We start from the raw sequence: 23,575 nt of genomic DNA on the forward strand, positions 1-23,575 counted from the left end.
CAGGAAACACTGGAAATGTTGTAGGGCCAATCGTATTGCCCGTATCTCCAGAATGTTGATCGGGAGAACTATCTCCTGAACGGACCACCGCCCCTGGGCTATGTGATTCTGGAAAACTGCTCCCCAACCTTGCAGGCTTGCGTCGGTCGTCACCACCAACCACTGTTCCGGGGGAAAGGGTTTCCCCTGGACCAGAGACGAGTCGCGAGTCCACCAGCGGAGCGAACCCCGTACCAGCGGAGACAACTTGCACCGATGACTGAGAGACAGCAGCCTCCGGTCCCATGCTGTCAAGAGCGCATGCTGAAGCGGACGGAGATGGAACTGGGCGAACGGGATTGCTTCTATCGCCGCCACCATTCTGCCCAAAACACTCATGCCATACCGGATGGATCTGGAGCCCGGCTGTAGAAGGTTCCGTATCCCTTGCTTGATCTTTTGCGCCTTGTCCTGAGGGAGGATCACCAGCCCCCGGGAGGTGTCGAAAATCATGCCCAGGAACACGATTTTTTGGGCTGGAACCAAAGACGACTTGCTCCAATTGATCAGCCAGCCCAGACGGGCCAGGGTGTCCAGAGTAATACTGACATTGTCCTGGCACTCCTGAAACGACGGCCCCTTTACCAAAAGGTCGTCCAGGTAAGGTAACACCGTTATGCCCCGTGCATGCAGGATGGCCATAACCACCGCCATTATCTTTGTAAAGACTCTGGGGGCAGTGGCCAGACCGAAGGGCAGAGCCACGAATTGGAAGTGACGTCCTCCGATCGCAAATCGCAGGAACCTCTGGTGTGGTGGGAATATCGGAATATGCAGATATGCATCCTGCACATCGATTGAGGCCAGGAATTCCCCTGGATCCATGGCTGCAATGACCGAGCGGAGGGATTCCATCCGGAATCGCCTGACCCTGACGAATCTGTTTAGGATCTTTAGATCCAGAACCGGCCTCACAGTCCCATCTTTTTTGGGGACCGAAAAAAGATTGGAGTAAAACCCCTGCGACTCTTCGCCCTGCGGCACTGGGGCGATGACCCCTTTGTGCTGTAGCGATGTTACAGCCTGTAACAGACTCTCTGCCCGCGAATCTGTCTTGGAAAGTCGCGAACGGAAGAATCGCTGAGGTGGCCGTCCGACAAACTCTATCTTGTACCCGGACGATACAAGTTCTGCCACCCAAGAGTCGCGTGTCACTGCGACCCAAACGTGGCTGAACCTTAGTAGGCGTCCGCCCACTCTGTCGTCCGTAGGTACGGAGTGCCTCCAGTCATTTAGCTGGAGGCTTTTGGGGCTTGGCCCCCTTCGCTCTGGGAAAATGGCCTCGGCCTCTACCCAGCGGATTGGCCCTATAAGAGACTTGTTTTTCCCTACTCTGGCCATCGTTTGCGGAGGAGTACGCCCTGGCCGAAGTCCCCCCCCAGGGGCTACGAAAGGGGCGAAAACGCCTTTGCGTTTGCCTAAATGCCGGGCAACTTCTCTGCTGCGGAAGGAAACTACTTTTCCCCCCTGTGGCTTCTGAGATAAGCCTATCCAGCTTCTCACCGAAGAGTCGATTGCCCTGAAACGGCAAAGAGGTTAAGGATTTTTTAGAGATAGAATCCGTTTTCCACAGTCTCAGCCATAATGCACGCCTAATGGCGATCGCATTCGCCGCCGCCACCGCCGAGCACTCGGCCGCGTCCAGTGAGGCGCTGACAAGATAATCACTTGCTCCTGACATCTGATTTGCCACCTCTAAGACCTCCGCGGGGAGATCCCTGTCCTGGAGGGCCTTATACAGAGCGTCCCCCCACGAAACCATGGCCTTAGCCACCCAAGTCGCCGCAAAGGAAGGAGCCAGAGCCGACCCTGCTGCCTCATATACTGAGCGGGCAAGCCCGTCCATGAGGCGATCAGTTGGGTCCTTTATAGAGGAAACACTGGGTATCGACAATAGCGATCTTGATGCTAAACGTGATACCGGAGGGTCCACTACTGGCGACTCTACCCAAGCCCTATGGAGCTCAGGGGGAAACGGATACTTCGCCTGCAGCGCTTTTTGCATTGCAAAACGCTTATCCGGGTGATCTCTATGTTTCTGGACTAGCTCCTCAAACTCCGGATGCGTGGCAAATCTTCTATGTGGTCGCCTGGATTTCTTAAAAGAGACCTTGTGACCTGAGGCTGTGGGCACATCGTCCTCGATCTCTAAAGTCTGGTTGACTGCCTCAATGAGACTGTCCACCGAATCCTGGAACCCCAGACTTTCTAGATTCCAGGCCTCTTCCTCCTCTCCTTCATCCTGATCGCTCCCAGAGCTCAGTGACGGGGAACGGGACGCCCTAATACCCGTCGCCGAAGCCCCGGAGGGTCCGGCCGACGGGGAACGAACCCTTTTGATATGAGCCTGCCTGGTACTGAAGCGACCTCTAATGGTTGGAGGGTCCTGAGACGAGGACGAGCTCTCTTCCGCTGGCAGACCCCCCTCCCTGTTCCTGCCCGGGCCCTGAAGGGATTCAATTGCCCTTGTAAGGGACAGCATAGACTGCGATAAGGACACCGCCCATTCCGGGGGGTCCTGACCCCTGGGTTCAGAAACAGTGGGGGGCTCCTGGGCGCGCTCCGACTCACAGGCTTCACAATATTTACCCGCCTGTGCCTTTGGCAGCCTGACCCCACAGGACACGCAAACCGCGTAAAGGAAAGAGTGAGCTTTCCCTTTGGCAGACATACTTGCACAGGCTGAAGGCAGAGTAGAAGGAGGAGGAGGGTAACCTCTTCCCTGACAAGCAGCGTGGTTCTCCAAACGGAGTTACACTCACCCACCGGCTTCTGTCTGCAGTACCCCTGCGTGGATGCGAGGTGTTAGGGCGGAAGTAGATAGAATCCGCTTTCCTTTTCCCCCCTGCTCTCCGGAACCTATATCGCGCCTTCTGCCGTCTGGAGGCCGCATTCGCCACCGCGTCAGCGGGCGGGACTTCCGGCTACCACCAGAAGTCAGCGGGCGGGACTTCCGGCTACCACCGGAAGTCGGCGCGCGGCCTCGCGCGATTGCAGCGGGGCCTCGGCCGCCGGCGGGCCTCCGGCCGCGCTCCCGGGCCTACTACCGCTACTCACCAGCGCCAACCTGCGGTGCGCTCCAGGAGCGGATCCCCATATATTAAAAAGGTGAGCAGGACCATCCGCCGTGCGGCGGCGGCGGCGGGGGGGGTGCTCTGTCGGTTTTACTCGCGGCCTCTTCCCCCTGTACCGGATCCCCCGCTCCCGCTCTCACCTGCGCCTCCGATACAGCCCCCTGGACTCACAACCAAGGGGTGGACGGGGCCTCCATACACTGCTGTTGTAGGAGAGGAACAACGTGGAGGCTGACCACTGGTTCTGCTCACACGCGCCTGATGAAGTTGTGGGGAAACCGAGTCCTCTAATCAGGACGCGTTGCCCCTCTTTCGTTAAAAAATAGATGTCTGGAAAAAAGTCCCAGATGTGTCCCTCGGTGCGGGAGAGGACACGTGGAGGGTTACTCACACGTGGTCGCCCGTTGGTGATTTGGGGAGATCGGAACCTCTCTATAGGATCCGTCGCCCCTATCTTATCTTCATAGAAAAAAAGAGAGAAAAAAAAAAAAATCTAGTCTGGAACTCCAGACTGCGTGTGCCTCCATCAGACACTAAGCAAAAACTGAGTTACGCCCGGCCTAGGGGCGAGGGTGTATGCGGCGGAGGAGGAGCTAACTCTTTTTTTTGTACACTTAGTGTCGGCCTCCAGACGGCAGAAGCACACACCCACAGTCTCTGTGTCCCCCAATGAGACGAAGGAGAAAAATTGGTTCCAAAGTAAATTTTGTGTGAAAAAAGTAAAATGTTAACTTTTTCCTTCCACATTGCTTTAGTTCTCGTGAAACACCTGAATAAACTTCTTGAATGTGGTTTTGAGCACCTCGAGGAATGCAATTTTTAGAATGGTGTCAGTTTTGGATATTTTCTGTTATATTGACCCCCAAAAGTCACTTCAAATGTGAGGTGGTCCCTAAAAAAAATGGTTTTGCAAATTTTGTTGGAAAAATTAGAAAAGACTGATCAACTTTTACCCCATATAATGTCCTTAAAAAAAAAAAGTATGTTTCCAAAATTGTGCTGATGTAAAGTAGACATGTGGGAAATGATATCTATTAACTATTTTGTGACACCACTCTCTGATTTAAGGGCACAAAAATTAAAAGTTTGAAAATTGCCAAATTTTCAAAATTTTTGCCAAATATCTGCTTTTTTCATAAATAAACCGAAATTTATATCGAATAAGTTTTACCACTAATATGAAGTACAATACAATGTTTTGGGTTGTCGTTATGCATTAAAAAGAGAAAACAGTAGTTTGACAAAAAATGGCTTCACCCAACCACTAACCATGAGTGGAGAAAAAGTTTTGGTGTTATCTTTCATATTCTCTGATAAAAGGCCAAGAAAGCAAAAATTCTGCCGGGGTATGTAAACTTTTGAGCACAACTGTATGTCACGAAAAAACAGTCTCAGAATCAGTGGGATCTGTTAAAGTGTTCCAGAGCTATAACCTCATAAAGGGACAGTGGTCAGAATTGTAAAAATTGGCTTGGTCATGAAGTACCAAATTAGCTGTCACTAAGGGGTTAATACTCACCAAGAGGAAAACTGATCTGGTCACACATGCCCAGCAACTGTCCAAAGTACACTTTTTTCTCTTTAGGATAAATGCCCAATTCATGCATTCTGATGAAAAAAAAAAAAACAACCTTTGGGAAATATAGCATAATTCTGGTTTTCCTATTTCACATAAAATAAAAAAAATTACATTTTTGCCGCTTTAATTAGAAAATGCAATTACATCATTATATATTAAAACCTTCACATTAAAACTAGCACTTATTCCTCATTCTAAGGGCGGCCCTTTAATTATTCAATGTCAGAACTACTTTATAAAAAACGAACATAAAGTTGCAGTGGCCTAGGCTCAGAATAATTCAGCATGAAGGTTACCATTGATGTTCTTAATGCCATTGTTATATATATCTCTTTGTAACGCATTAGCTAGTAGATAGAAAAATATAAAAATTTGAGAGACCTCAATGGTTGATACCATTTAATGGCTAACTGAAAAGATGGTAACAAGTTGCAACCTTTTGATTCTACTCAGGTCCCTTCATCAGACACAGAAGCCTTGCGCTTCCACTGAGTCCTCACTGTCAGGTGTGAACGCAGTCAGTAGTTGGTCTACCAGCATGCGCTGGTATGCCCTTATTTTCAGATCCCGCTCAGATGACAGAAGTAATGATGGTGCGTTGTCCTTGTAGTGGGGATCCAGCAGGGTCGTCCCCTAATAATCAGCACTGGTAACATTATGGGCAACTCGGCGGTCGTTTCGCAGGCACAGCAGCATAATTTGGCTCATGTGTGCTACACTGCGCGGAAGCAACGACAAGCTATCCTCGGGGGGAGGTAAATCGTCTGGGTCCCTCTGTGTCCCCCCAGCCATGCTCGTGATGCCCGTGAGCCGCTTTGAGTACCATCTTGCGGTGAACACATTATCTCCTTTTCCAAAACTGTTCCCTTGCTGCTGGTACATGAACCCACCCTCCAAGCCGTGTGGACGATTGGTACGATAATGGTGTGAATGGTCCCTGTTCATACTCTCCTTGTGCCATCACCTCATCCATCAGCTTTTTTCTAAAGAAACACAGAAGTGGGATAGTAACACGAATTATGGAGTTATCAGCGCTTGCCATGTTCGTGGACTACTCGAAGCAACACAGCACACATGATGGCGGTAGGATATGCGCCAAAACGCTTTCCGCCTCAGGCCCAGCAGCTAATACATTTAACCAGATTGTGCCAGAAGTGTGGTGGACCCTGATGGCAAGCCCCTCTTACCCAATCCCGAGCTTGTCCGCTAGTGGGTCGAGGATCCCTTGCGATGTAGGCAGGTCTAAGCTACCTGGCAGAGGCGCCGGATAAGCCCCCACTATCTCACCCCTCTCAGGGTTCCATTCTGGGGAGGAAGCCTGAGAAACCACGGCCACATTAAAAAGCATCCGTTGCGCAAGTTAACCATTCCTGAGCAGATGATGTAGCCTCACAAAATAACCATCCATGACCATTTAGAGGCTCTGTAATTGGAATGAGTACTTTAAATCCTTTAATGAGGATAAATTGGACGGAAAATCTAGTGCCAGAAGCCTCGGTAATTCAAGCTCCAGTAGGGTACACCCAAGTCTTCCACAACTACCATGTACACAGGGATGGTACAGTGAATTTGCGAAAGGTCAATCGGCGAGTTAATTTTGCCCGCTTTGAATTTTTGAATTTCTGACTACAGAACACAATAATGAACATGAATCTGTCAATGAGTGAGTGGAAAAAAGCTATCAAATTATGGACTGTGGGAGAGATGTATGTGACCGGAATGAACACTCATTTCCAGCAGGTTATAACGTTATGAGACAACAAGAAACAACAAGATGGCAGAAAGCAACAACTTTACTTGGCCTCTGAAAAATTTTGGAACAAATTTAAAAAGATTGTGAGTTGGATTGGATTTAGAAAAGATTGGAAGAAGATGCCCACTATCACGACTACCGCATACACACGGATGGTACGGTGAAACTGAGAATGGTCATTCAATGAGTTAATTTTGCCTGCTTTTATGAATTTCTGACAGATCACCACAAAAGACATGAATCGGTCAATGAGTGTACGGACAAAAGCTATGAAGCTGTGGAAAAGATTTTACAGACGCGCTCCTCCAGGCTGGTGCATGAGCCTGTATTACAGTCACACTGCACCATGCTGTATTACTGGCATGCTACACCAGCTTGTATTACAGTTGTAAGGGGGTGAAGCACAAGAGGAGTTGAAAGGGGGTTACCTCCTCTGCTCCGTGTCCGGAACCAGTGAGCTGTACCGCAGGTTCCCCGGGGTGGGGGGGGGGAAAGACTTTCAGACCGGGACAGGAAGGAAGACGGGCTGAGAGCGGGAAAGGCGCGCGCGTGCAAGCCTCAGAGTAGCGTGTGCAGCCATCAGGAGAAGACGCAGCCGCGCTCCGGGGAGGAGAGAGAGCTCCCGGTTGGGGGGCAAGCACAGGGGGATTTGACAGGGAAATTGCATACCGTGAGTACCAGGAAGAGGAGTCCGCAGTGACTGGAGAGGTGTGCCCCATTACCCGTGCAGAGACAGCGGCCCATGCAGAGACAGCGGCCCCCACGTTTAGCCCCGATACCCACGGTGTTAGTACAGAGCCCCTGATTCCTGTTGAGAGATTGTCAAGAGACTGAGCATTGTTTCCCCTGGGAGAGACACTATTGCTAAAGCAAAAGACTCAGGGCAGAGGGGACTCTGTTTGCCCAGTACCCCCTCTGCCTCCCGCTGTAACCCCCGAGACTCCGGTTGTGGGTTAATAGAGACTACAGAGCCCAGAGAGATGACAAGTGCTGCTGTTGTCGGCACCAAGAGTGGAGAAGACGACCCTGCAAGCAAGCCCACATCAGACTGATAAGTTTTCCGAGAGATTTCGCTCATATCTGTTGCACTGTTTGATTGTGTGAAAACTTGTTTTACCTCCTATATGTTTTCACTGTTATATTACAGTTTATTCCCCACCGCTTCCTCCCTGCGAGGAGGACCTGATCCCTGTAAATAAACCCTTTAACTGTTGATCTGTCTGTTCCGTGGTGACATACCCAACACCTGCTCATTCTTACACTTGGCGTAGTTGGCAGGATGTCACACGGTAGTGCGGAAAGGGCAGACCAAGCAGTTGGGGAAGGCCCCAGGTCTAGCATTTCCCTGGGAGCCATGTTGAATAATTTGCCGAGGTTCACTGGAAGCAATGTGATGTGGAATTGGACGGAGCGTATCCGGGGAATGATGCGGATGCATCCCATGACACCAGCCCTGGAGGCAGAGATTGCATTGATGATAGTAATAAAGAGAAAGTAACCATCTCACCGATCTGCCAGGGGTGCACGGAACTCCGCCAGGACAAGCGTGGATCCAATGAAGAGAAAAAAAAGCGCTCCAGCTCCCATAAAAACATGGATTTTTATTTTTCCATTAAAAACATTTAAACCGTGGCATGCTCATGTGAGGCCGCTCAGGGAACAAGCTGTTCCCTGAGCTACCTCACATGAGCATGCCACGGTTTAAATGTTTTTAATGGAAAAATAAAAATTTATGTTTTTATGGGAGCTGGAGCGCTTTTTTTTTTCTCTTCATTGAATGGATGACCCTGGAGGGGCAGGCACAGGATTCTGTTATGCTTAGGTGAGAGATAACATGGACAAAGTACTGCACATACTTGAGGAGACGCATGGGGATCCCGCTGACGTAGGGGAACGCCGCATGCGACCGTTTCACCGGGTACAAAGAGAGGGGGAGACCGTGACCAAATTCATGAACGCCCTACAAGAACTTCATACTGCCATCAGACAGAAGGAAGGCGTAGGGTCAGTTGACGCTGTGCTCCGGGATCAGCTGGTGACGGGAATGTGTGACGCGATGATGAAACAGGCCCTGCGAGAGTGCCTGCGGGTGAAGCCAGATTTGACTCTCTCTGAAGTTGGCAGTGAGGCACGTGCGCAAGAACAGAGAGTGACAGGACCAGTGGGGAAGGTGCGGAGCGGGGAGGTAACCCCCACCGCAAGCAATATCCCTCGATGGGTGGAGGACCTGAAGATGAAGATTAGGCAGGTCCGTGAAGAAATGGCGGCCTCAAGAAGAACTCTGGCCCCCTGGTGCGAGACAAAGAACTTGCCCCCCACAGGGAGGTTGAAGCTACCCGGAGGAGAAGCTCTCTTACATGCTATACCTGTGGAGAACCCAGCCACATTGCTCGGTGGTGTCCCCGGCGGAGCCGACCATCCCCGCGCCCTCCGTTAAACTAGGTGGATCTGAGCCCGAGGGATGCCGCCCGGAGCGTGAAGAGCAGAGGAGGGGTAGTAAAAGTCCCACCAGCCTTGTTTCAAAGTGCCCCCAGGTCTGGGCCAAAATTAATGAAAGAGCAGTGCGGTGCCTGGTATACACCTGCTCACACGTAACCACCATGCCTGGGAGATATTCCCGCTGTCATTTCACGGAGGCGCAACAGCCCGAATGGGGCCCAGTGATCAAACTCATGGCGGCCAACCACTTGCCTATCCCGGTCGCAGGGGTGGTATGGATGAACATAGATGTCTGCGGTAAAGATGTCGGGAGAAAAGGCGTAGTACTGGTGGATGGAGAAGCAGCTAAGGACCATACCGTGACCCTAGGCATGAATGTCCTAAAAGACCTCGGGAGCCTTCTTTTTAACTAGTCCCTAGAGCAGTTCCTACAACAATGGGGCGACCAAACCCCCCAGAGAAGGGTCTTTCAACAACTGATACGGACAGCCCAGGTCCGGGAAGCATACAGTGACGGAAAAAAAACTCGGCAATGTCATTGCACCCGCCTCTGTCAATCGAGTGTTGCCCCCTGGACAGACTGTGCTTCTCCTGCCTGTACGAACTGGAATCCCTCTGGAAGGGGTGGAGGTCCAAAGTGAACCCAGCAGTCGACCAGCTACCGTCAGGAATATTGGTTGCACGGGCCCTGGCTACTGAGCGGGATGGCACTGTTCTTGCGCGCTGCATAAATTTGGGGGAGACTGATGCAACTTTACCTCCCAGGAGCGAAGTCGCCCACGTCCTGGGCCTCCCAGACGAGCTGGTTCCATCTGAGATACAGCTGACTGCAAGGCCAGAAGATCCTTGGATGGTGACCGTCAAAGCGGAGGCAGCTCCGGACCCCAGACTGCTGCAAGGGCGGCGGATACTGGAACACATGTTGGCGGAACTCTCAGAGCTTACCCCTCAGCAGGTGCCTCAGGTGGAAGCCTTACTGGGGAAATATCAGGAGGTATTTGCCAAAGACTAAGATGACTTTGGGCGCACCACGGCCATCGTCATGAGATACCCACGGGGGATGCGGCACCAATCCGGGAACGGTACCACCATATACCCCCACAGATGTACCAGGAGGTGAAGGGGATGTTGTCACATGTTGAAGAAGGGAGTTATTCGTGAGAGTCAGAGCCCGTGGGCTGCACCCATAGTCTTAGTGAGAAAGAAGGATGAGTCCTTACGCTTCTGTGTAAACTACCGCCGGCTCAACGCTTGCACTGTACGAGATTCGTACCCACTACCCAGGATAGAGGAGTCCCTGTCGGCACTAGGGAATGCCAGGTATTTCTCCACGTTAGACTTGGCCAGCGGTTACTAGCAGGTGCCAATGTCCGAGCAAGATCGAGCCAAAACCGCTTTCATCCTTCCAATGGGACTGTATGAGTTTGACCGGATGCTCTTCGGCCTAGCGAATGCCCCAGAAATGTTTGAACGACTCATGGAGAGATGTCTGGTAGACCTGAACTTTGAAGCCACTTTGATTTACTTGGATGATATCACTGTCTTTGCTCTCACCTTTGAGGAGCATCTGCTGAGGCTGGAGCAAGTTCTGAGTTGGCTACAGAAGTATGGTTTGAAAGTGAAACCCCAGAAGTGTCACCTCTTCCGGACTGAGATGAGTACTTGGGACACGTTGTCTCCGCTGAAGGGGTGAGGCCGTCCCATGAGAAGATCGCTGTGGTACAAGAGTGGCCGACTCCAAAAACAGTGAAGGATGTGCGTGCGTTCTTGGGACTCACCGGATACTTCAGACGCTTTGTAAAAAGACTTTACCCGCCTTGCAAATCCCCTTCTGGAATTGTTGAGAGGAGTGCCCTCTTGCGCCAAAAACAGGAACATACAGTGGGGGAAGCGTCAGGAAGAAGCATTCCTAGCTCTGAAGAAGGCCTTGAAGGAGGCCCTTGTGCTGGCCTACGCCGACTTCACGCAGCCATTCATCCTACACACTGATGGGAGTCTACAGGGGCTCGGGGCAGTACTGTCGCAGATGCAGGACAGAAAAGAGTGCGTCATAGCATACGCCAGTCGGTCTTTACACGATTCGGAAAAGAATCCAGAGAACTACAGTTCGTTTAAGCTGGAGTTGTTGGCGCTGGTGTGGGCAATGACTGAGAAGTTCGCAGAATATCGGGCTGGCTCAGAAGTTCACGTACACACAGATAATCCGTTGGCTCACCTCGAGACCGCCAAGTTAGGGGCCCTAGAACAACGTTGGGTAGCCCGGATGGCCAAGTTCCGATACAGAATTTCGTATAAAAGAGGAGCCGAGAATGTTCATGCTGATACCCTCTCTCGAGTAAACTACCGCAAACCAGCTCCCAGTCAAGATGAAGAACTGGAGGATGTGGAAGTCCCAGGTTTTGGAGAGACTGCCAGGACGGTGGCAGCTACGCGGGAAACTGAACAGGAAGAGGCCTGTGTGAATTTGTTGGAGCAGCCCCGCGATGAATGGGTCCAAATGCAGGAGGATCAGGAGATAGCTCAGTTGAGACAGTGGGTCGCATCTAAACAAATGCCCAACCGTCCTGAGAAGGGGTCCACATCCCCTGAAGTGCTGAAGATGTTGCGCTAGTGGGAGACTCCAGTTTCGGGATGGTATTCTGTACCGGAAGATATTCCTTCAAACAGAACTCAGTCTTGTATGGCAGAAAGTTATTCCCTCGCCCCCGGTAGATCAGGTGGCTAAAGAGGTGCATGAGAAAGGAGCACACTTTGGGCTGGAAAAGACTTTCCAGTGGTTGCTACGCCTGTTCTAACATTCCCACCTAAGGAACACTGTGGAAAGAGTGTGTCAGCAATGCCGAAGTTGCAAGCTGGTCAAACCACCAGAACGAGCCCCGACAGACGGTGAGGTCTTCTGGCCCCATGGATCTACTGCCCATAGATTAATTAACAGTTGGACCAGCGAACAAAGGCTATGAGCATTGTTTAGTGATGATAGACCACTTTACTAAATTTGCTGTAGTGACGCCGACAAGGGACCAGACTGCCGAGTCTGCTGCTCACACAATCTGCAAGCACTTCATTCAGGTGTACAGGTGTCCCAAACGCATCCATTCTGATCAGGGGGCCTGCTACCTCAATAAAGTGATGGAAGAGCTGCACCAGCTGTACAAGATCGATAAGTCCCGGACCACCCCTTTTCATCCACAGGGGAACGGAGCTTGTGAAAGATTTAACCGCACCCTGATTCAAATGCTGAGAACTCTGGAAGAAGACCAGAAGGCACGGTGGACTGAGTCCGTCTCCGAATTGGTGTGGGTGTATAACAATCGGAAGCACAGCACCACCAGCTTCACACCCTACTCTCTGTTCTTTGGCCGACCCAGGAAGGGACTGGCAGAGCTGGAGGCCGAGGAGGACTGCCAACGGATGGGGGTGTACTCCTGGGTTCAAGAACAGCGTCGTCGGCTACGGACTATTCAACGGCTAGTGCAGAACCGGTTGCAAAAATTGGAACATCCCCAAGCCACTCCACAAAAGGGGACAGCTCTGCGGCCTGGAGACCGAGTCTTAGTGAGGGAAAAGCACCCACACAACAAATTGGAGTACTGGTGGGAGAAAAGGCCGTACAAAGTGAAGCGGCGACTTGGCAACAGGGGTCCTGTTTATAAGGTTCAGCCAGAAACGGAAGAAGGAGCCTCCATTCGCACACTGCATAGGAATATGCTACATCCATGCTTGTCTCGAGATCCTGAATCAGTTCAATTGGCTCCAGTACCCCCACCGGCTGCACCAGTGATCAACTTTGATGTAGAAGATGAGGAAGACTCCCAATTTCCCTCAGGGAACCCTGAAACAGGGCTAGTGCCTGGAACTACCAACGTATCAGAGGAAGCCTAGACTCCTACTCCTTCCACAGCAGTTGACACCACTGCCCCTGCTGATCTGAGACGCTCTGAGCGGTCAACGGCTGGTGTGCCCGCCGTTCGCTACAACCAGGATGAGTTCATTTGGGAGCAGATTGTGCAAGGATTGGAAGAGAGAGGGGGAATATAAGGTGGTGAAGCACAAAAGGGGTCAGAGGGGGGTTACCTCCTCTGCTCTGTGTCCAGAACCAGTGAGCTGTACCGCAGGTTCCCCGGGGGGGGAGACTTTCAGACCGGGACAGGAAGGAGGATGGGCTGAGAGCGGGAAAGGCGCACGCGCAAGTGTCAGAGCAGCGAGAATGAGAGCACCCGGTCGGGGGGCAAGCACAGGGGGATTTGACAGGGAAATTGCATACCATGAGTATGTGAGTCCACAGTGACTGTAGAGGTGTGCCCCATTACCCGTGCAGAGACAGTGGCCCCCGCGCTTAGCCCCGGTACCCACGGTGTTATTACAGAGCCCCTGATTCCTCTTGAGAGACTTGTCAAGAGACTGAGCATTGTTTCCCCCGGGGGAGACTGTAGTGATGAAGCAAAAGACTCAGGGCAGAGGGGACTCTGTTTGCCCAGTACCCCCTCTGCCTCCTGCTGTAACCCCCGAGACTCCAGTTGTGGATTACTTGAGACTACAGAGCCCAGAGAGACAAGTGCTGCTGTTGTCGGCACCAACGGTGGAGAAGACGACCCTGCAAGCAAGCCCACATCAGACTGATAAGTTTTCTGAGAGATTCCGTTCATATCTGTTGCACTGTTTGATTGTGTGAAAACTTGTTTTACCTCCTATATGTTTTCACTGTTATATTACAGTTTATTCCCCACTGCTTCCTCCCTGCGAGGAGGACCTGATCCCTGTAAATAAACCCTTTAACTGTTGATCTGTCTGTTCCGTGGTGACATACCCAACACCTGCTCATTCTTACACAGTCACAATGCTCCAGGGCTTTATTACGGGCACGCTGCCCCAGCAGCACCACGGCCACATCCACATTCCACATCCCGTATTTGATACTCTCCTCAATTTGTTTTAAGCACAGTACTCCCTCTTAAACAGGTGCAGAGTAGAAACTTTTTTTTTTTTTTTTACATCTGCTACTCCCCAGATGTAAAACAAAAAAAATCACTCTGGACCACTTGCATATCCAATTATCTTCTGCTCTAAGGATGACAAAGAAATGCTTACCCACAGCAATAATTATGGTGTGAATATCATATATACTGAATCTTCAGAGGCAATAATAACCACCATTCTTTTTCCCTGTACCTAGTTGGTGTTCTTGTGATCAACCATAATCTAAATCAATGTCATGGTCTTTCTAAAGCTGGGGTCAACACAGCCGTTGATTCAAGAGCTATCGGGCTGATTCTGCTAATGTTCCTCGGATCATTCTCTCAGAGCTTGATCGGAGTGTCACTTTAGTGTGATCCAATTCTCTCGCATGAGAGAATCGTATCACAGGTGAGGAGAAGATGGAGAACTTAATTTCTCCAGTCTCTGTGTCTACGGTAGTCAGAGTGCACTTGGATGACATCTGAGTGCAGTCTGATATTTCACTCGCACCATAGACTTGAATAAGTGCTCTGATCTGATTATCGGATGCACCTGCAGCATACTGCAATTGCTTTCTCATGCCGAATCGGTATGGCAAAAAAACTAGCAGATCTCCATTGCTCCATAGTATAACATTGGACTGAGTGCTAACTGATAGATCATCATAACGCACTCATCTGTGTTGTAAACTCGTGTGAACGAACCCTGAGAGAGGGAGTACTTTTGTACTTTTTATCAACAAACGACACTAAAATCATGCTTCGTTGAGAAATTATCAGTTCAGACCAGCTCAGAATTTTCAATACCAGGATCTCTCTCCTTTTAATAAAAAGAAATCAATATTAAAAAAAACTCCTGCATAAATAGACTATTATTGCACTCTGCGCACCGGCCTACCTAAATCAAGCACATTAGGCATTCATTGAAGGATAATTAAATCCACGGTGTGCGGGATTTAGAGCTAGAGCGAGTAAAGACTGAGAATTCTAGAGCCTTTGTGTTGTACCTGATGGATCAGAAATGACACATTAAGAAGAACTGTGGTTCCTACATTTGTCCTACATGCTATGAGTAATGGGATTGTAAGGAGATTCTGGCAGAGCATGGAGATAATATTAGCATAAGTCAGAAGCAGTACCTTTTACATACATTTCCCAGTTCATGTGAATAGATTTACTGATATAAGGTCATGACTGTTTGCGGATGAAAAATAATGGAGTTTAGTTATATTTTTATTTTATTTATAAATCTAGTAAATCCCCCAGGAAAAATGTAATGCATGAACAATAAATTTAGGATTTTTTTTTTTTTTTTTTATCTCCGCACTTTCCAGCATGGATTGTAATTATTTTGGAAGCAAAAAATAAAAACAAAAACTATTCACCACAAATGCTTCCTTACATGTCCCTCATGAGTAGCTATTCAAAACGGCAGATGTTTCCTTAAAGTAGATTAAGAAAAATACATTTCCACTCTGAGCTGGAGTTTTCTTCAGGTGCATAAAAGTGTGACTGGATACGTATTCAGGAAAAGCCCAAAGCTCAAGAGTCGTCTTTTCATGTACAGTTTGTGCTCACAAATTGCTACAACCAATTCACTTTAAAGGGAATCTGTCACCCCATTTTTCGAGTATCAGCTGCCGGCACCGCCATCAGGGGCTTATCTACAGCATTCTGTAATGCTGTAGATAAGCCCCCGATGTAACCTGAAAGATAAGAAAAACACGTTAGATTATACTCACCGGAGGGGCACGGTCGGGTGCGGTGGGTGTCGCGGTCCGGTCCGTCGCATCCCATCCATCTTAATATGATGCCGTCCACCTTCTTATTTCTCCCTCAGCTCATGCACAGGCGTACTTTATCTGCCCTGTTGAGGGCAGAGCAGAGTACTGCAGTGCGCAGGCACCGGACCTCTCTGTCCTTTCCCGGCGCCTGTGCACTGCAGTACATTATTCTGCCCTCAATAGGGCAGATAAAGTACGCGTGTGCAGGAGCCAAGGCAGAAGTAAGAAGGAGGACGGCATCGTATGAAGATGGGAGGCGCCGGACCACGACACCCACCGCACCCGACTCCGCCCCCTCCGGTGAGTATAATCAAACGTGTTTTTCTTATCTTTCAGGTTACATCGGGGGCTTATCTACAGCATTACAGAATGCTGTAGATAAGCCCCTGATGGCAGTGCGGGCAGCTGATAGTCCAAAAATGGGGTGACAGATTCCTTTTAATTACCCAGTCTGTGGTTCATGAGTCGATTAGGTCATCAAAAAAAGATTATGCTCAAAGGTCCACATTTCCACACCACATGATGAGAGATGACATTGCACACCGCACGGGACAGATGCCCATGCAGCCATCTGACACCGGCAGGTACAATATGCAAGTGTCCAAGTAATGAGAATCTGACGTTGTCAGATAGCCTGGTAGCCTGATGGAGAAATTAGAGGCACGACAACCATTTTAAAAAGGTTTTTCTAGAAGATGGATCTGTTCACACAAGCACAATGACCTCCATATTTATAGGATTTCTGATGGACAAGCACTCCTGGAATACCTTTGCTTGTCCAATGGAGCAAAAAGACTGAGCATGTGAGGCCATCGTGCTACATGTACCAGGATGGACACCATAATGGATCAATGTAAACGGCAAAAAGTGTTATGCTCAATGCTAGTCTTGGAATCTAAGATAATACAAGTATGTAGCCATTAACAATATTCTACGTGGGGCAGACCCTTTGTTAGAATACAGGGTCCAAACAGCAGAGCGACCCCAGTTATCAGAATCCTGGCCTATTAGGGGTCAGGACACTTTAGTGCAATGCTCGTTGGGATCACTAAGTTTCTGCCCAACGGTAAAATCTAGTCTCATTATGGAGCAAGTGGCCCAGTGATACATGCTATTCAGAGCTCACGCAATAAATGCAGTCAGTTGAGGATTGAAACTACCCACCTTTTCAGAGTGAATTTGACGGTGTCTTCATTGTGAGAGGCTACCATCACATTTGCTTTGCGATGGTGTCGGATCTCCTCCAAGACATAATCAAGGCATCTGTGGCACAAAAGGGTATAATCAAGTCTCACAATAGCTCCCATGATTTCATACAGAATTATACACCTACTAAAAAGACATTTTTCATTCAGATACAGATTTTTTTTTGCCCTCCCGTTTAATATATTAAAGATAAGAAAGCACAATTTTTAGAGACACAATGTCCTCACAATGGTACTGAAATTATAGATTGAAACCTGTGACATCCAGGGAAGTAATATCGTTTGCTGCATTTTTTTTTTTTTCCAGTAAATGATTTCTATACATAGATTGAATTACAATTTCTAGATTAATAAAATAGGTGGAGTGACAAATCTGGTACATAAAGGAAAAGAAAAAAAAAGTTAAGCTATTCGAGTCTCATTGGTAGGATACCAATCTAATGTAACTGGTTCCAATACAGAACTTGTAACATTTCATAGTGTAAAGGGAAGCTGAGAAAATGTACATGCAGTCCGATATACAGAGAAGGAGCTGACATAGGTTTGCTGTAAAAGATTCAGTATAATGGTGTATTCACACATCCATGAGTCATGTTTGAGCTTTCTCCGATTTTTATTTTTTTTTACATATCAGACAGCACTCTGATCACACCGATCCGAGAAAAAGAAAACTCAGAACTTGTGAAGAGCGAGTATACTCGTTGCTCTGGTGTTCTCCGAGTATTTGGCGTGCTCAGAGATCTAGTTTTCGTCCTCTTATCTACATGATTTGCGACTGCTGGACAGCTTGAATACATGTGTGGAATGCCTGTTTGTTAGGGAATTCCCACGTGCATTCAGCCTGTCTACAAGTCGCAAATCATGCAGCTACGGCGACAAACTAAATCTCCGAGCACGCCAAAATACTCTGAGGACACCCGAGCAATGAGTATACTCGCTCATCACTACTCAGAACGTGTCATTTTCTGATCAGATGTTGAGGAATAGGACATTCATTCGGTCTGTGTGCTGCCAGATTTAAAAAAAATTAATAAATGCAGCGCACCGGAATTCACATGAATGTGTAACTACACCGTAACTTGTATTTTATTTTATTCATTGAAATCCATAACATTTGTACACAAGTCCAGTGGGCGGTCCTACTCAGTGATTGAAAAAGTCTTCCCTGTATGACAGTGAATGCAGAGATTGTGGTCAGTCACTGAGTAGGACCGCCCACTGGACTCATGTAAAAACACCAGGGGATATCAATGAATAAAAGATTCCAGTGGGTGGTCCTACTCTGCAATTGACAACTTTCTTTGCATACTGAGAAAACGGTCAATCACTGAGTAGGACCGCCCACTGGACTCTCAAAAACACCAGGTATTTTATGAAATAAAATGCAATTTTCATTGAATTTTCTACAACACAAATAGATATTAATCTGACCAGCTCCACAACATCCAGCCTGCAGATCAGACACCATTTTCAATGACAAGTTCCCTTTAAGTACAGTTTATTGTGTTTAATAACATTTTTTAGAGAACAATGACCATTTATGAGAATATACAACAAATGACAATATTCCCACATTCTCTATTTTTGGGGTTAATAGTGAAGTACACTATTCTCTTGGTATCATATCAGTCTCCAATCTTCGGCCTCACCTGAGAAATGACGCTCGGACAGTGTCCAGCGTTCCTCTCCTTGGCTATACATAGCTAGCAGCACTGATACGAAGCCACAAGATGCCATTACTAAACGGTAATAAGCCATTCTCTGCAGGCTGAATGTGCTGTAAAGCATATGTGCTAAACTTTCCACCAGAATGTAAAGTACACCCTTGTTCCTGATAAGTGGGCTACAAATTCTTGCCGAGTGTATATAAATTAGTGCAAATGGCAACTACAGCAGCTGAAAGTGTTGTAACGTGCTTAAACAGTGTTTAATAGATGTGTGATGCTGAACTGTAATTATATGCATTACGAGACTTTGACCAACGTTGCAAAAATTCAAAGGACGATTTTATTACCAAATTATTTGTGTTTGAAGCTTCCAATTTCACTGAATAACCCTTCTTCGCTAATGGAGTTGGCTTTGGATAGTTCCGTCAGCTTCACAGGCACCACTATTCTCAGTGCTGACTAAACACATTATTACCCCAACGTTGGAAAGGTCTCACTCTCCCTCCTCCGAGATCTATACACACCCACATTTTCACTTTCCAAATCTTTAAAGTTGAACGTTTTACACCATGGCTGGATGGAAGCCACACTCTATTTCTTACTGCGTCAGCAAGATGATTTCCTTATACGAAGCCCACGAAAGTAAGGACAGAATAAGGGGATACAACATGCAAGCTGTAGCGTGTAAGATCTAGTATTCAAGACATACTGAACAAAGCAGCCTGTCTAGAGGTTATCGCTAAAGACCCCACAAATAAAACATGGGCCCTCAGCAGTGAAGACTCGAGTACTTCATCTCAAAGCCACACGATACCATCGAATGGGACCATAATTTTTTTTGGCCATGTTGCCTAAATTTGGCTGTCTTATTTATTTCTTGTTGCTTATACAAACCACCTAGCTAACATTATGTAGGTCTCTCCTATTGCAGTAACAGTTTTAACCTATTGAAGCATGGGTTCCACCAGACCTATGAACATGCCATTTGGCATATGTCATCAAGATGTGACCAGGTGACCCTTTAAAAGGTTTTTCCAAGCAACCTTTATAACGGTTCCACAGAACAGATAAGTGTTTAATCACTGTGGCCTGGCGGCCAATACTCCCTACTACTCCTAAACACAGGGGACTCAAATCTTCCAGCACTGAAGAACATGTGTGGCCACCAATCCTATTATAATAAATGGTGTAGTAGTTACATATGCTTGAATGGGGGACTTTCAGAGCCCTAGTCTCAGATCTCCATGCCCTAAAAGCTGTAAGGTGCATCATCCGCATATTTTAGATCTGTTAACACATATACATCACATTAAGCACAAATACCCACTCACGTGTATAGACTCAAAGTATTTATTTGTCCTATCTAATGTATACATCATGAGTATATGCCTAGTGTGTGTGGGTTTCTTTGTGTTGTAGTCAAACGTTTTAAGAATGACACAAATTTTAGTTTATACAAAGTCTGTTGCTTCAGTGTTAGATCTTTTAGTCAGATGTTTATATGGTCAAGAAAATATAATTATAAGCATTTCATAAGTTTTTACACTTTTATTGACAAATCTATTAAGTCTATAAAAAGGCTTAATATTCTCAGTGGTGACCCTTATGTTTCAAGGCTTCTGCACTTCTCCCCGGCATGCAGGATATCAGCTTCTGGGTCAAATCCTGACTGAGGCAACCTATTCTTACTTATAGAGTGCTTGGAGTTTGTCATAATTTTTGTGCTTTTTTAGGATTGGCCATAGCGTCTCACTGGGATTTGAGATGTGAAAAGTTTACTGCCATAGACCAAACATTTCATTGTTTTGTTCACCGAGCCACTTCCTTATTACTTTTGTCTTGTGACCTGCTGCTCCATCGTCCTGAAAAAGAGCATTGTCCCTCAGCAAATTGCTCCTGAATCTTTGGGAGAAGTTGCTCTTGGAGGATTTTTAGACACCATTGTTTATTCATGGTAGTGTTCAGCGTTCATTAAAATTAAAAAACCTTGGATAAGCCGGATTACTTACCGGTAATGCTCTTTTAATGAGTCCACGACAGCACCCACTGGAGGTATCGGATCCGCCCCATTTGGAACAGGAAACCCTACAGGAAAGATAAAAGGGGGCGGTCGTCCGCCTTTCCTCCTCAGTTTTGCATTTCAGAGTACCAGGAGGACCGCCAAGGATTAGGCAATGTCTTGTACTTATAACTTTACTTATCCAACTTTAGCAGATATACTTTTAATATTGATATTTCTAGCAGGGAGGGAAGTGAGCGGGTGCTGTCATGGACTCATTAAAAGAGCATTACCGGTAAGTAATCCGGCTTTTTACCCTTCGCCACGACAGCACCCACTGGAGAGATTCCAGAGACCATCACCTGGGTGGGACCACCGTGCCAAGGACAGTCCTGCCAAAGCTTAGGTCAGAAGTAGACGAAAGGTCAAGTCTATAGTGTCTATAGAAGGTAGAAGGGGATGACCAAATTGCCGCCTTACATATGGTTTCAATTGGAACGTCTCCCCTCTCCGCCCAGGAAGCCGCCATTGCTCTGGTGGAATGTGCTCTGATGTTTCCCGGAGGTTCTTCATTTTTTGCAGAGTAGGCTAAACGAATGGCATCCCTGATCCATCGGGAAATGGTGCTCTTTGTGACTCCATACCCTTTTTTATGGCCCTGAAAAGAAATGAAGAGAGCCCTACACTGCCTCCAGCTCTCGGACCTTTCAATATACTTTAGGACAGTTCTTCTGACGTCCAAAGTGTGGAATTTCTGCTCTTCCGGAGTGGAGGGATCTTCAAAGAAGGTTGGGAGGAGTATCTCCTGAGACCTATGGTACCTTGTTGATACCTTAGGCAGGTATGAGGGGTCTGGCTTTAATATTAATCTATCCCGATACACCTGCAAAAAGGGTGGATCTATGGACAGGGCCTGGATATCACCCACTCTCCTAGCGGATGTCAGTGCTACCAAGAGGGCTGTCTTAAATGATAAATATTTAAGGGATATCGTATCTATCGGTTCAAAAGGTTCTTCTGTCAGGGAGTCTAACACCAAGTTTAAGTCCCATGTAGGGATTGTGGGTATGTGAACCGGAGTTATTCTTTCACATGCCGTAATGAATCGTGATATCCACTTATTCCCTGCTATATTATGACCATACAGCGCCCCCAACGCAGACACCTGTACTTTCAGTGTGTTTACTGACAAGCCCAATTCCTTCCCTTTTTGTAGGAACTCTAAGATAGGGACTATCGGGACTTCTGCTGTATGAGATGCTGTATGAAACTGTAGGAATTTCTTCCATATCCTTTTATAAATTTGGGTTGTGGACTGCTTCCTGCTCTGCAGGAGCGTAGTAATTAATGATTGCGAAAACCCTCTTGATCTTAATAGGTGCCTTTCAAGTTCCACGCCGTCAAGTGTAAGTTGTCCACTTGAGGGTGGAAGAAAGGGCCTTGGGAGAGTAGGTTGGGGTTTGAGGGGAGAACCCAAGGATCTGTCCTCCTTCCAAACGGTCGCCTCTTAAAGGTTCTCCTATAGAAAGGGATAGAAGAGTCAGGGAACGCCTTCTTCCTTTCCTTTGCTTTGGCGAGTATCTCGTCTAGGGTTTCCCGAAGAGAAACTCACCCTCACACGGGGTTGCACAGATCTTAGCCTTTGATTGCGCATCCCCCTTCCAGCTCTTCATCCACAACACCCTTCTGGCGTTGTTCACTAGAGCTGCTGATCTTGCTGCCAGCCGTAGAGTGTCTGCCGACGCATCAGCGATAAAGGCAGCTGCCCCTCTTATCAATGGGATAGCGGCCCTTAATTTTTCTCTGGACACCTTTTGCTCGATTTGTTGATCCAGCTGGTCCAACCACACGAGCATAGATCTAGTGGTGCATGTGCTGGCTACCGCTGGCTTAAAAATACCCGTGGTAGACTCCCAAGACCTCTTCAATGATGATTCCGCTTTACGGTCCAACGGGTCTGCCAACAAGCCTGCGTCCTCTACTGGAATAGCCGATTGTCTCGAAGTGGAGGATATAACGGCATCCACTTTTGGCACTTTGGTCCATTTTAATAGCTCCTCATCGCTAAATGGATACTTTCTTTTTGAGGCTGATGGGAGAAAACTTCTTTGGTCATTTTTTTCCCATTCCCTCTTTATTAGTGCCTTAATTGCCGGTATTACCGGGAATGCTCTCCTTTTCTTTTCCGCCAATCCCGCAAACATTATGTCTTGTGCGGTTTGGGCACCCCTTGGTTCCTCACACCCCATAGTGCTTCTCACCGACTTGACTAGGTTGTCCACACTATCCAGGGGGAAACATGACTGTCCCTCCATGTCTGATGATGACGAGGATGTTAGTGAGGAGATTAACCCCCCTTCTTCCTCTGACTCTGAACTGAGGGTTAACTGCTTTTTGCTGCCAGTCTCTGAGGGAGTTTTGGCGCGGTTAATAGCCTGTATCTCCTCCCTGATTATAGCTCTAATATCCTTTGTCGACAATGCGGCCCCTTGCTTTGTCTCTTTGGTGCACTGTTTACAGAGCTTCTTAGGGTAGGAGTCAGGGAGAGGTTCAGAGCATAGCGCACATTCTTTATGCTTGGATTTATCCTTTTTCTTGGTCTAGAAGGGGACACCAAGGCGGGGGGGGGTGGAGAGGTCAGCTTAGTAGGCAGAGTATATACTTTGCACACTCACCCAGTGAAGCCTTATATTACCGGATCAGATGGCTGAGATACCGTCCTAGGCCTTGATTCTCCTGCTTCATTCCTGCGGCCGGTGTTGCGGTCCCTGGTGGAGCTACCTCCTGCATAATCCCCCGCTGGAGCGTGTGCTTCCGTTGGGGACGACATTGCTGCAGCGTTCCTCAGCTGCGCCGCTGTTTAAATATGCTCTTTTTTTTTTTCTGTCCCCCCGGAAGTTGCTCCTCCTCCCTGGGATCACCGCGCGCATGCCCGGCGCGCTCTCAGCCATCCCCGCCCCGGAAGTTCAATCATTACTTCCGGGGGGCAGGAGACCGTGCGCCGGCCGGCTACCGCGCCGCTTTGATGTGCGGCCCCCGCTCTCCATGCGGTCCCCTTTATGCACCGCCACTGGCGCTTCC

At 48.1% G+C, this 23,575-nt stretch overlaps 1 protein-coding gene across 2 annotated transcripts in view; it reads right to left on the reverse strand.

Annotated features, from left to right (window-relative positions):
- Window positions 1-23,575, reverse strand: part of PRODH (proline dehydrogenase 1) — a 211,723-nt gene that overhangs the window by 12,490 nt on the left and 175,658 nt on the right. Inside the window, exons 12-13 of one of the 2 annotated variants that reach the window (XM_073582710.1) lie at window positions 16,788-16,886; window positions 4,633-4,721 (exon numbers count right to left, since the gene is read on the reverse strand). In XM_073582710.1, the coding sequence (XP_073438811.1) occupies window positions 4,633-4,721; window positions 16,788-16,886 (188 nt within the window). Of the gene's footprint in view, window positions 1-4,631; window positions 5,676-16,787; window positions 16,887-23,575 lie in introns of those variants that run through there. The other variant, XM_073582711.1, reaches the window with a different exon arrangement.

The sequence above is a fragment of the Dendrobates tinctorius genome, unplaced genomic scaffold (genome assembly GCF_039654945.1).
Source record: "Dendrobates tinctorius isolate UK_male_01 unplaced genomic scaffold, ASM3965494v1 ptg000073l, whole genome shotgun sequence".
In the NCBI taxonomy this organism is placed as follows: Eukaryota; Metazoa; Chordata; class Amphibia; order Anura; family Dendrobatidae; genus Dendrobates; species Dendrobates tinctorius.